This window comes from Rissa tridactyla, chromosome 5, assembly GCF_028500815.1.
Source record: "Rissa tridactyla isolate bRisTri1 chromosome 5, bRisTri1.patW.cur.20221130, whole genome shotgun sequence".
Lineage (NCBI taxonomy): Eukaryota > Metazoa > Chordata > Aves > Charadriiformes > Laridae > Rissa > Rissa tridactyla.
Window position 1 is genome coordinate 56,188,159 of NC_071470.1, and position 12,052 is coordinate 56,200,210.

Sequence of the window (12,052 nt, forward strand, 5' to 3'; positions counted from 1 at the left end):
GTGTGAAATACAATGGCAGTATGTTATATTGCACACTATTTCTAATAGCTAGCTAGCTAATGTATTATAGAAAAAAAAATCTTCAGGTGAGTATGAAGTTCCAGGTTCCGCTGTTTTAGCTCTCTGGCCGCAGTACAATGGATCACATAGTTTATTTCACATTAGGATAATCCCTTACTATGCTGTTCATTTCAGCAAAAGTACAAGAAATAGATAGATATATATGTATAAATACATATATATATATATATACACACACACACCTTCTGTTTCTATTAACGCTGTCCAACAGAGCAATGGAAGAAATGAAATTGCAGGCTCGTTGTGATATGCATAAGCTGCTCAGAAACTTAGAGTTTACAAATAGCTTGCCAGATGCCAATGCCGACAGTGGCAGGGCAAGGTAGAATGCCCAGGGTAGCGTTTCAGATCTCCTCTTCTCAGACTGGTTTGAGGGAGTTCCTCTAACACACCTTTCTGACAGGTTTGCACACTAACTAGAGAAGACAATCGTGAAATTGGCCAAACACCAGAAGATGAGCAGCTGCATGTGCTCCCGTTATACAAAGTCTCTGATGTGGATGAGTTTGGAAGCACTGAAGGCCAGGAGGAGAAGAAGAGGAACGGCAGCATCCAGGTCCTTACCTCCTTTCGCCGAAAAGTAAGGATGTTAGCAGAGCCCGTCAAGACGTGTCGGCAAAGGAAGCTAGAAGCAAAGAAAGCAGCTGCAGAGAAGCTTTCCTCCTTGGAGAATGGGTCTAGCAAAGCTGAAAGAGAGAAGTCTGCTGCAGCACGCAACAAGCAAGGCAACTCTGAGGCGGCAGGTCATGCAAAGCAGCTAGCAGGTAAACACATGAATCGGATCGGGATCTTTATCAGCAGTGGTAAGCTTCCTAGAAATCAGGGCTATTTTTAATAAGTCTCAAGAAAACCATTATTCTCAGCCCAAGAACATTTTAAAGTAAAAGGGAAAGAGAATTCTTGAAAATAAATATCGTTATTGTATATTTATAAATACTAGAGTGGCAAATTGTATGAGAAATCCTTTCCTGTTGGATAGTTAACACCTGTAGAAATCTGGTGCTTTTGCAAACTCTGCTTGCCATCCAGTGGATTGTAAAGTACCTTTAAAAGACTAGTAGTGCTAGAAGCCATGAAAAGAAGTGTGTGATGCTGCTGCCAAAGAAAGAATGACCTACACGTCACTCACTGTCTGCCGCTGTTACAGAGAACCTCCTAATTTGAAGGGATTCGAGCCTAACCTCTTTACCACGATGTATACTCTGCTTCAAGACCAAAAGCAAAGCAGGTTTTTCCATAGTGGAGTAAGAGTTTAAAAACCCACTTAGCAATCCCTGGCAGTTTTCATCAGTAGATTTGAGAGTCCTGAGCAAAGGAGTTCATCATGACTATTTTATTGTTACAGCAGCTTTCTCAGAGAGGAAAAAAGCGATGCATCCAAGGCCACATCGAAGGTCACTGAAATACCTATGAATGGAAGTCAGCTGCCCCGTGACCTAGGCTAGGGTTGTAACCATTAAACAATGCCATTTCACTTTAATGAGTGATGGTTTTGCTCTTAGGCCTTCAGTTAATCTCACTGGTTACTGAACTGTTCTCTCTGCCAGTGAATGTCACCGTTGATTTTTTTTACATAAAGCTAGGGACATTTTTTTGAGACAGTTCCATTAATATAGATGAGAAGAATTATTTATTCTTAGGGAAAAGAAGGTCACCTTGTGCACGGCTGTTTGGGAGGACTTTGATGCTCCGTTTCACGGGCTACTTAAATGATGATTCAACTCTTTGGATTTTGTGCATGTGACTCTGAACAGATTGCACTGTCCTCTTTCTCCCCATTGCCACTAGCATCTGATCTCACTGGATACATGCCAAGAAGGATGAGTAGTCTTAGTATTTATTCAGCTTCTTAAAGGATGGTATTTGAGATATGAGAAAGAGAACCTCTGTTAATGTATCATATGATATACTTTTCTTAGAAATTTCATAGATATGTATCATGAAAGTCTATAAATATGTTGTTTGTTGGTTTGGTTGGGTTTTTTTTTTTTTAAAAAAAAAAAGCTTGTTTGTTGTGGTGTTTTTTTTCTTTTCACATCCACAGATCTTTTACGTCTTTCAGGACCAGCCACACAACAACAGCAGCAGCAGCAACAACATCCACAGCGCACTCTCCCTAACAACCCTCAGTCAAATCCTGTTAACTCTTACTCGGGTTCAGGTTCTGCAAATCTCTATGTAAGGTTGCCTAATCCAGCCAATGCTTATCCAAGCTCTTCATACACTTCAGATCCCTATGGAGGGTCCAGTCCCATGAACCTCTACACAACCTCATCACAGCCTGCGGGGTCTTATTTGAATTCTTCCAGTCCCATGAACCCTTATTCAGGATCATTAAGTCAAAATAACCAATATCCGCCCTACCAATGCAATGGAAACATACCGATGGACAACTGCCCCTCTTACTTGGGCTCCTACTCTTCCCAGCATCAGCACGTGGACTTGTATAGTTGCCAGAGCCAAGACCATATGTCTAAACTAAGTCTACCACCCATTCAAACATTATACCAGCATAGGTTTGGGAATAACCAGAGTTTTGGTCCCAAGTACTTGAATTACGGAAACCAAAATATGCAGGTAGACTCCTTCAGTAATTGCACCATTAGACCAAATGTGCACCACGTGGGGTCTTTTTCCTCTTACTCCACCCCTGAGGCTGACAGCCATTTTATGGAGGTTGCCTCAAGGTTAAAATCTAATTTGAGTAATCCGAGCATGGATTATGCCACCATGAGTAAAACCAGTGAACATCATCACGTGCAACCCCTTCCGCATTTAGCACACGACTACCATTCTGCTCCAAATATGTTTAGTGGTCCTCCTAATTCACTGCATCTCCAAAATAAGGATAGTGAAATGATTTCACATGCAGTTAATGGTTTGTCTAACATGCTTCCAGGTCAAAACCATGATAGGACTACTCCCCAGGGTGGTTTAGATAAAACTGAAGTGCTGAATCCAGAAAAAGCGGAGGATCCCGATGAAGTCTGGTCAGACAGTGAGCAGAGCTTTCTGGATCCAGAAATTGGAGGAGTGGCAGTTGCTCCATCTCATGGGTCAATCCTCATAGAGTGCGCAAAACGTGAGCTCCATGCAACGACTCCCTTAAAAAATCCCAACAGGAACCATCCCACCAGAATATCCCTTGTCTTTTACCAGCACAAGAGCATGAATGAGCCAAAACACGGTCTGGCTCTGTGGGAGGCAAAGATGGCTGAGAAGGCAAGAGAGAAAGAAGAGGAATGCGAAAAGTACGGTCCAGACTACGTGCCTCAGAAATCTTACGGCAAAAAAGCAAAGCGGGAGCCTGCTGAGCCACACGAACCCTCAGAGCCAACGTACATGCGCTTCATCAAGTCTCTTGCACAAAGGACACTGTCGGTCACCACAGACTCCACAGTAACTACATCTCCATATGCCTTTACACGGGTTACAGGGCCTTACAACCGATATATCTAACTTCACACCTTTGTTGGTTACCTCATTTGAAAAAACACCTTGTCAGTAGGGTAGTTCTTCTTTAGGTTGTGGGGAAGGCAAGGGTGAAGAAGAAAACAGTGTTTTTACAAAACTCGTCAGTGGAAGAAGCCTCAGCACACCAGCAACAAGAGGTAATCTCACTAGCGCACTTATTTTCCACTGATTTTTAAGTGGTCACAGATGGCACGTAGGAAACAAGACCAAAGCATCCTATGCAAAAACGAAAGCAGAAGAAAAAAAGTGTTTGACAATTTACATTTGAAAACACTGGCTCCATTACTGAAAGAGATAATCTGCAAATAGATTATTTTTTTTTCTTACAGTTTTGCACATCTGTGGCCACTTTTAATGTCATCAAGTTTGCATAGTCATGGAACAGGAGCAAAAAACAACCCTAAAAAAATAATACTGTAGTATTACAACTGCAGGAATCTTAAAATAACATCTGGTGCTGAATCTACGATGTACTGAAATACTGGAATTATGGCTTTTTAACATGCAGTTTTTACTGTAATCTTATTAGCCTCTTGATTTTATTTAACAAAGTAGATAAGTATAAAACATAATGAATAGACAGCAAAACACTGAATTTGTTTGGATATTCTAAAACCATGGTGCTATCTAAGAGAATGGTGTCTTTATTTTAACAGTCGAACAGTTAATGCCTTTATAACAAAATGTCAATGATGTAGTCAAATGTTCTTCAACAACAGGGAGGACCTTTTCATTCATGTATGTATTGAATTTACCTGGTGTTAAAATAAGCTTACTTTTTAACGTATGGGAATTACAAAGACCTCTGGATTTTGCTCATCCAGCCAAGTCCTAGAAAAGGACAATAAAATAGAGAGAGAGATATTTTTTTTTTAAATAGTGTTTCAAAAGCACTTTGTCTACCTAAGCTTGGCAACTTGAACAATGCTAAGGTACTAAGACATTAAAAAAAAAAAAAAAAAGAAAAAAGTTTACTTTGATTTTAAAATGCAAAGATAATTTTTTTAAACTAAAAAAGCTTTTAAATACTTTTGTTTTAGCCATGCATCTGCTAGTGGGCTACATATCCATTTTTAATACAGTCAGTTATGGCAAAAATGGGGCTTACTGGATATAAGGGAATACTTTAGTACACAAAACACATGTTTTTCTGGTGCTCATCTCACACAGCTATACTGTAAACTGTTTTCTACAATTATTATGACAAGTTCATTGCTCAAATATGTACAGTTTTAAGGAAAGAATTTTATATTAACCACAGGTAATAATTAGCAGCATGCGACAGACTACAACTAGTTAGCTTGGGCTTCTGCTGTTTTTAAAGATCCGTACGCTCTTCAAATATTGAATGGCAGATTGCTTTTGTGTTGATAATTATGTACATTGTGGTGTAAGTCATTTCTTGGTGCAAGTGTCCTCTTTGCCAGGAAGATTGAGCAGACCGATGCCTACACAAGATGAATGAAACAGGGTTAGTTCTGTGTGATTCCGTTGATGAAATAGAAAAAAAAAAAAATAGGCAGCTGGCTTGCTGTGGTGGTTTTAAATCATTAATTTCTATTAAAAAAAAAAAAGCAGGAGAGTTGTATAGTAAATTAAATTGTAAACAAAACTTTTTTTAACGCAATGCTTTAGTATTTTAGTACTGTAAAAATATTAAATCTATATATATTTGGGTTTTGAGCTGAATTCACATCATGGTGCTACTCAGCCTGCTACAAATATATCGTAATGTGAGCTAAAAAAATACATTAAAAGGTTTGAGTGATGTTCCTACTTGTCATATACCTCAACACTAGTTTGGCAATAGGATATTGAACTGAGTGTGAAAGTTTATATATTGTATACCATCTTTTTCCCCCAATAGCCTTTGAAAAAAACAAATAAAAAAAAAAACAAAACAAAAAAAAACTCTCTCAATACTTGACATTTTAGCAAGTATAACTTGAACTTCAACTTTTTTTTTTTTTTGGTTCTAAAAATTCAGGGATATTTCAGCTCATGTTCTCCTATGCCAACGTGTCACCTGTGTGTATGTAAAGCTGTTATAGGTGAAATATATTATTCTTGGGTTTTCTGTTTTGTTTTTGTTTCCTTTTTTTTTTTTCTTCAGGGATTTAATGCTTTTCTTTTGAATCCCTGCTCTAATTTTTCTTGTACATGTATTGATGTAACTAAAACTAATTTTGTAAATTCGTTAGCTCTTTTTATTGTAATGAAAGTGTTTAAGAGATTTAGAATGTTTTGCCTGTTTCAAACGAATAAACAAAAAGAAAGTAGAATGCACTGAGCTGATTAAAGGGAAAAATGTAAGGCAGGGGTTTGGCAAGTGACTGTTTGCTAGAGTTGTTCAAGTCACTCTCTAAACAAGGCTTCTTGAATACTGTAATGAATAAAATAAGATAAAATATAAAAAGGTACAGTCTGTACAAGGGCTTCCCTAAACATGCAAACCTCCATGTCCCAGATATATCTTGTGCAATATACTGTAAGATTAAGTTTGGTCGAAAGAAATTTTATCTAAAAGAATCACAACCTAGCTCTAAGTAAATCAAAGGAGGCCTTTGGGTTTAATGGTCAAATATTTATTATGGCAATTTTGGTTTTTTAATTCTCAGTCTGTGACTTTACCCACTGCATTGAAACAAAAGTTTCGCCTTTTTAAAAAAAAATAAAATTAATGATGGTTATATGTCAGATTAATTAAATCCTTATAAATCTTCATCTTTCAACGATTTTTTTTTTTAAATCCTATATTCTTCATGTAATCTATAGTAGATGTTTGGTTAACATGCCATGCACCGTCATTTGCCAAACTGCTGGCAGCCGGAGCAGGAAGCTTAGCTGGTGAATCAGTTTTGTATTGTAAATACCCGAACTGTAATTTTTGGTGTACAGAACCCTGCCTCAGTTGGAACGAATGACAAAGCAGACATAAAATTGCTTGTATAGGATTATCAGGTTGACTATAGCCATACTTGAAGATGCTTCTGAGTGGTGTCAACTTTACTTGAATGAATTTTTCATCTTGATTGACGCACAGTGGTAAAAAGTTCACTTCTAAAGCTAGTGGTTAACTTGTGTAGGAAACTTTAGCAGTTTGACACTAAGGTAATGAACTTCTGTGTGCATTTTCTATGCTTATGTTCTACTTTTTTTTTTTTTTTTTTACTTTAGTTTCATTCATTTTCATGAAATGTTTGGTATGTCTATAAAAAGAATCTGAGGATGGTTATAAATACTGTAAGTATTGTAATGTAATGCAGGTTATTTGAAAGCTGTTTATTATTATATCATTCCTGATAACGCTGAGATGTGGGTGTTTTTAATAAAATTTATATTTATTTAATGCACTCTAAGTCTGTCTTGCAGAAACTTGTCTTTCCCCATTATTTTTTATCAGCTAACAACAAAGCCAGCGCAGCAAAACGCGGCCCCTAGTACCAGACACAGGTCAACAGCCCCCGGGGAGCCGGACTGTGGTCACAGGGCTGGGGAAGCTGCTAGTGCCTGGGGAACTTACATTGAAAACCGTGTTTGGAGAAACGGAGGAAGTTTGCACACTTCAGCAGCTCAGAAATTGAATGCATCCACTGACACCCTAGGACAAGCCAAACTTTTCACGGAAGCAGGCCCACACACCCCCACAGGCTGAGCCCACCTCCATCTGACTCAAGCATCACACTCAAACGAAATGCATCACTAGGGACTTCAAAACAGGGCATCTGGACATCACATTCATTCCTAGTTCTGCTTTGACTCTCACCCCTAACACGTTGGGACACTAGCTACATAGCCCAGGCTACTGCTCAATAAAATCTGTGTTTACAGTGAAGGAGGAAGGCATTTTTACGGGCAGGAAGAGGGTGTAGAGCATCACTGCTGGTTTCCTACTGGTGTTTGCGGACACAGATGAATGTGGTGTATTCACTCTTGGAATTTGCTCACTGCTCGAGGAACACCCACAAAAGCACGCCTGGCAGAAGCAGGACAAGGGGGAGTTTGGGGTATTTATCTGTACCTGGGTTTGCATTTTTCAGTTGATTCAAATTGCTCCCAAATGGTGTGATGCTCCAATAGATAGTATTATTGTGCCAGGGGAGGTTTAGATTGGATATTAGGAAAAATTTCTTCACCAAAAGGATTGTCAAGCATTGGAACAGGCTGCCCAGGGAAGTGGTGGAATCACCATCCCTGTGGGTATTTAAAAGCCAGGTAAGATGTGGTGCTGAGGGACTGGGCAGTGCTAGGTTAACAGTTGGACTCTGCGATCTTAAAGAACTTTCCCCGATCTAAGTGATTGTACAATTAAGAAAAAACAAAATTATAAAAGCCTAAAACCTTATGTATAATTTAAATCACGGATAATCTAGAGAAAATCGGAAGCAGTTAAGAAAGTGTGTCTGAATCAATACCAGGATACACATTCCTGCAGGCACCAGACAAAGGCTTGTTTTCACGGTCCCTTCTTTTAACTTCAAGGGATATCGGGACTGAATCCTGAAATATTCTCTGCTGCGGGAAGAGACAGAAATTGCTCTCTCCACAGCTGCAAAATATTTCTGTGACTATTGGTACTTGAAAGCTTTTCAGGCTTTCTTGAAGACACCAAGTTTGTTGTCAGCCCTGGTTACACCCATCCGTCAATGGCACGTGCCTTGGGAAAGCCCCCCCTACTCTGTACGTTCGTAGAGCGAAGTGTCTTGGGGAAGCAGTGATTTAGAACCCGAGAAAATCTGTAGCGTTCGCTCCCAGCATATTCCCAGCTGGGAATGTCTTGAGGCAGGCTAGCACACAGCAGCAGCCAAGCGTTGCTCTTTTCTGTGCGCAGGTGCACTTCAATGCATTAGACAGCTGGAACCGACAGATGCACTCGCTTTAACAAAGGTCTATCACCCCTTTAGCCTTTCCTGGAAAAAACAACCCTGCCATTAATGAACATTCCCACCAGTGGCCTTTTAACATAAGTGGCTCTCCCTTTGGTGCACTTCGACAGATCTCACTTCAGAGGCGCTGCCGAGATTGGCAGGAGGTGCTCCCAGCCACAGCCACCGGGAAGTCAAACCACACCCGCCCACCACGCTTCTCCCAAAACACGGGCTCTCCCTGAGACATGTGCCTCCGGTGGCCGTGACCAAGGCACCACTTCCCATCTCCACCCAAGCCACCAGCTGCTAGCCCTGCTGAATGAGTTACAACCAGAGGGTGCCTCCGCTGAGCATCCAACTCCCAGAGGTAGCTTCTGCCTTGCCTTTCCTCTTCTCTTACCCATCGGTTTCTGTCGTTTTCTGCCTTTTGACATCCCAGAGAGGAAAATACAGCTTTTTATGGGAATGACTGAAAAGCCTGTGATGACAAGCCAAGCCAAGGGTGAACAAACCCCAGGTAAAATTTAAGAGCGACAGGTGATTGTGCTCAAAGATGCAGAAAAGCATCCAGCATGGATGAGCAGGAAAAAGGGGGAGGGGAAAAAAAAGAAAAACAAAAACAAACAAAAAAAAAACCCCACAAACCCCACCACATACTTAAATAAAAGGATTTCTTTTGGAGAAGTAAAGCACCTTACAGAAGGCGGCAGGCACCTTACAAAAGAAGTGGTGGGTAAAGGTAGTTTCTCCATGTGCACATTTTCATCGCTACTTTCAAATATTAATTAGGAAATATTTAAAAAAAAAAAAACTCAAATCTTTTCACTCAAGTAAAACTCAAAGCAGGGGAACAAGACCTTGGATTTAAGTGTGAACCCTGTGGTTTACACCTAGCTGCAAAACAGAGCTTATAGAAACAGGCATTCTCTTGCCCGCAGGCTGTTGAGAAGAGCGCAGCGCCGTGCCTGCCGGCACTAAGGGCTCTCCCCTACGTCTACACTTGCGAGACAAGTGTCACGCTGAACTCACTGACGCTTGCTGATACTCCAGCAGCACCGAGATTAGAATTGGTAGATACCATCCTCTCAGCAGTAAATTAATACTCTGCTATTTAACTGACACAGTAACTTTTTTTTCTCCTCCTGAAAAACGTGCATCTGTCAAGTTTCTGTTACACTCAACTATGTTTACCCATCTGCAGCCACAACTAATAATTTTGAGGCACTCAGTAAAGGACCATTTTGTCTCAGAGGACTGACAATTTTACCCCCACAACCCCACGAGCTACGACGACAGCCCTCCCTCCATCACTCTGTGTGAGACAGTTCATTTTTCAACTAAGTTTATGTATTAAGCGGGTCCCTTTACTTTGTCCTGTAAATGATTCCCTAAAGTTAGTTTAATTGGGGGAAATACTGTACTAGGAGGGATTCTTGCAGAACTTGCAATTAAGTCAGCTCCATGTTTTACTTGCCTCACCTCTAACCACCAAAGGGAATAACTGATGTGCATGAAGTTAGGACCGAAAGTGTTGCTGATTGAAGAAAAAAAACAAACAAAACGCCTTCTATTTAGAGGGAAGAAAAACCTCGCACTGGGGTAAGAAAGCGAGAAAGAAGGAGGAAAAGGTCTGTTAAAGACCTACTGCTGTCCTTTCTACTCTTTCCGATCAACAGAGAAAACTGGGCCTTGAAGCCGGGAACTTGACCTGCACGCTGCAACGAGGCGCTCCGTCCCCCGGCAAACAGCAGGCTCGCTGTAGCCACCCCGTCCGCCCAGGGCAACACCAGGGAGGGATCCCCAGATGCCAGGCTATGGGGAAGGGAATGACATACTTCTTACAACACGGTATAAAAACATAGAAATCTCCTTATCCTTGACTTCAAAGGGTCACCTTGTTCCCAGGTCTGGAGCCTGCGCCTGTGTCTTTCAGATGTAGGAAGAAGGCACCCCTCTTTCTCCCCCAGATCATTTTGCCATCAGTTCAGTGGTTCGATTGCTCATAACCTTGCCGTTCAGGTCCTCCTTGCCTGAACAGATTCAGAGCACCATCTTACAGGATGTAAAAGGCTTAAAATACTCTGGGGTACACACAGGAACATCACATCGTCCCCCTCCTTCCCACGTCACATAAAAAAACCACTTCAAATCATTACACGAAGGAGCAGGGGGAGGGAGAGCCTGCTGTTCCACTTCCTTTTAAGATGGGGTTTAATGCTTGGCGTAAAAACAATGCCACTCTCTTGATTCATAATCCCAGCAGCAACACGGCACTCGCTGCTGGAGGAGGCCACGAGAGGGTTTGCGGGTTTTTTTTTCTCTTTTACAATCCAGCCAAGCTAATCAAGGTTAACCTGTTTCTCCCACTCAGGTTTTGCTTCAACTAGCACATTAAATACTTTGTCTTCGTAGTATTTTACACATGGAAAACCATCCCAGGGTAAGCACTTTCCTTCTAATGTCATGGCAACGCAACTGTACACTCCTAAATCACGGCAGAGAAGGCAGCCCCGTGCTTGGCAGGAACAGCTTGGGATTGGGGTTCAGCTTCCTTTTAGCTCCCACTGCATTAGCAACTGGAACCTCATTGGATTTTCAGGCGTAATCATCTTCCTCTTATTTTTCTGCCCCTGTTGTGATTATTTGTAAAAATGACAGCACCATTATCTTCTTGTATGTAAGCCTTCATACAGACCACTTTGGTAAAGAGATTTAACTGGAGGGGATGGCTTAAAGTGCAGTCTGCTCTGAAAAGGGACTGGGAAAGTGGCGTCCTGGGGCTCCCAGTCTGCATTTCAATTATTGTTGTAGCTAACGTGCCTGATTGGGAAGGGGGGGGGGAGGGGGGGTGAGGAGGCTGGCATCTTCCCCCCATCTATCCCTCCCCAAACAGATGCAACAGATCTCCCCTGACTAGCCCTTCTCCCCACCTGTGTAGTCCTGGCTCCATTGACATTTGTACAGGCATAAAGCTGGTCAGATGGCAGGAATCCAGTTCTAATTAATGGGAGCAAATGGTTTGCTATAAACAGAGGAAGGGTTGACGTGGGGGGAGGTGACAGATGTCAAGCAAGGGGAAAACATCTATTAGCTGTTCCCTCCTCCACCACCACCCCCAGCACATTTGTTTTGCATGACAGCCCTTCAGTTCAGGCCCCGCTTTAAAACATCCAGATATTGGTTCTGTATTTGAACTTTTGCAGCATCCATGCAGCCTTCCTAAGGCAGAAGGACAGGATACTGGAAGGGACCGTATAAGGCAGAATTTTAAAACCTCAGTCTTGCCTGCTCTTCAATAATTTATACAGTCTTATAATCAGTAACCCTGGCAAATCTCCCCTCTGTTTGTCTCTCTGCTGTTAACACTCTCCATACCAGAAGCAAGCATGCATTTTGTCAGAGGGCCGCAGTTTGTCGGCATTTATTATCCTGGCTCTTAAGATGAAAACGACTGTGCATTTGCACCAAAGCACTCCAACATCTCTGGCACAGGATGCCAACAAGAGCAGCCCATTCCCACCTTCCCTGGAGCAGCTGCAGGAACTCCTCAGCTGAGCTGCTCCAGGGAAGACGGGGACCGAGGTCGTGGCACAACACACACACCTCCCCCCAGAGGACACGCTGGGCTC

The 12,052-nt window shown here is 41.7% G+C and overlaps 1 protein-coding gene across 2 annotated transcripts in view; it reads left to right on the top strand.

The window, feature by feature from the left end:
- TET2 (tet methylcytosine dioxygenase 2) overlaps positions 1-6,908 on the top strand; it is a 74,241-nt gene extending 67,333 nt beyond the window's left edge. Inside the window, exons 9-10 of one of the 2 annotated variants that reach the window (XM_054202283.1) lie at positions 485-845; positions 2,126-6,908. In XM_054202283.1, coding sequence (XP_054058258.1) covers positions 485-845; positions 2,126-3,540 — 1,776 coding nt within the window. In that variant the 3' untranslated portion in view covers positions 3,541-6,908. The remainder of the gene's footprint in view (positions 1-484; positions 846-2,125) is intronic. The other variant, XM_054202284.1, reaches the window with a different exon arrangement.
- The last annotated feature ends 5,144 nt before the right edge of the window (positions 6,909-12,052 follow it).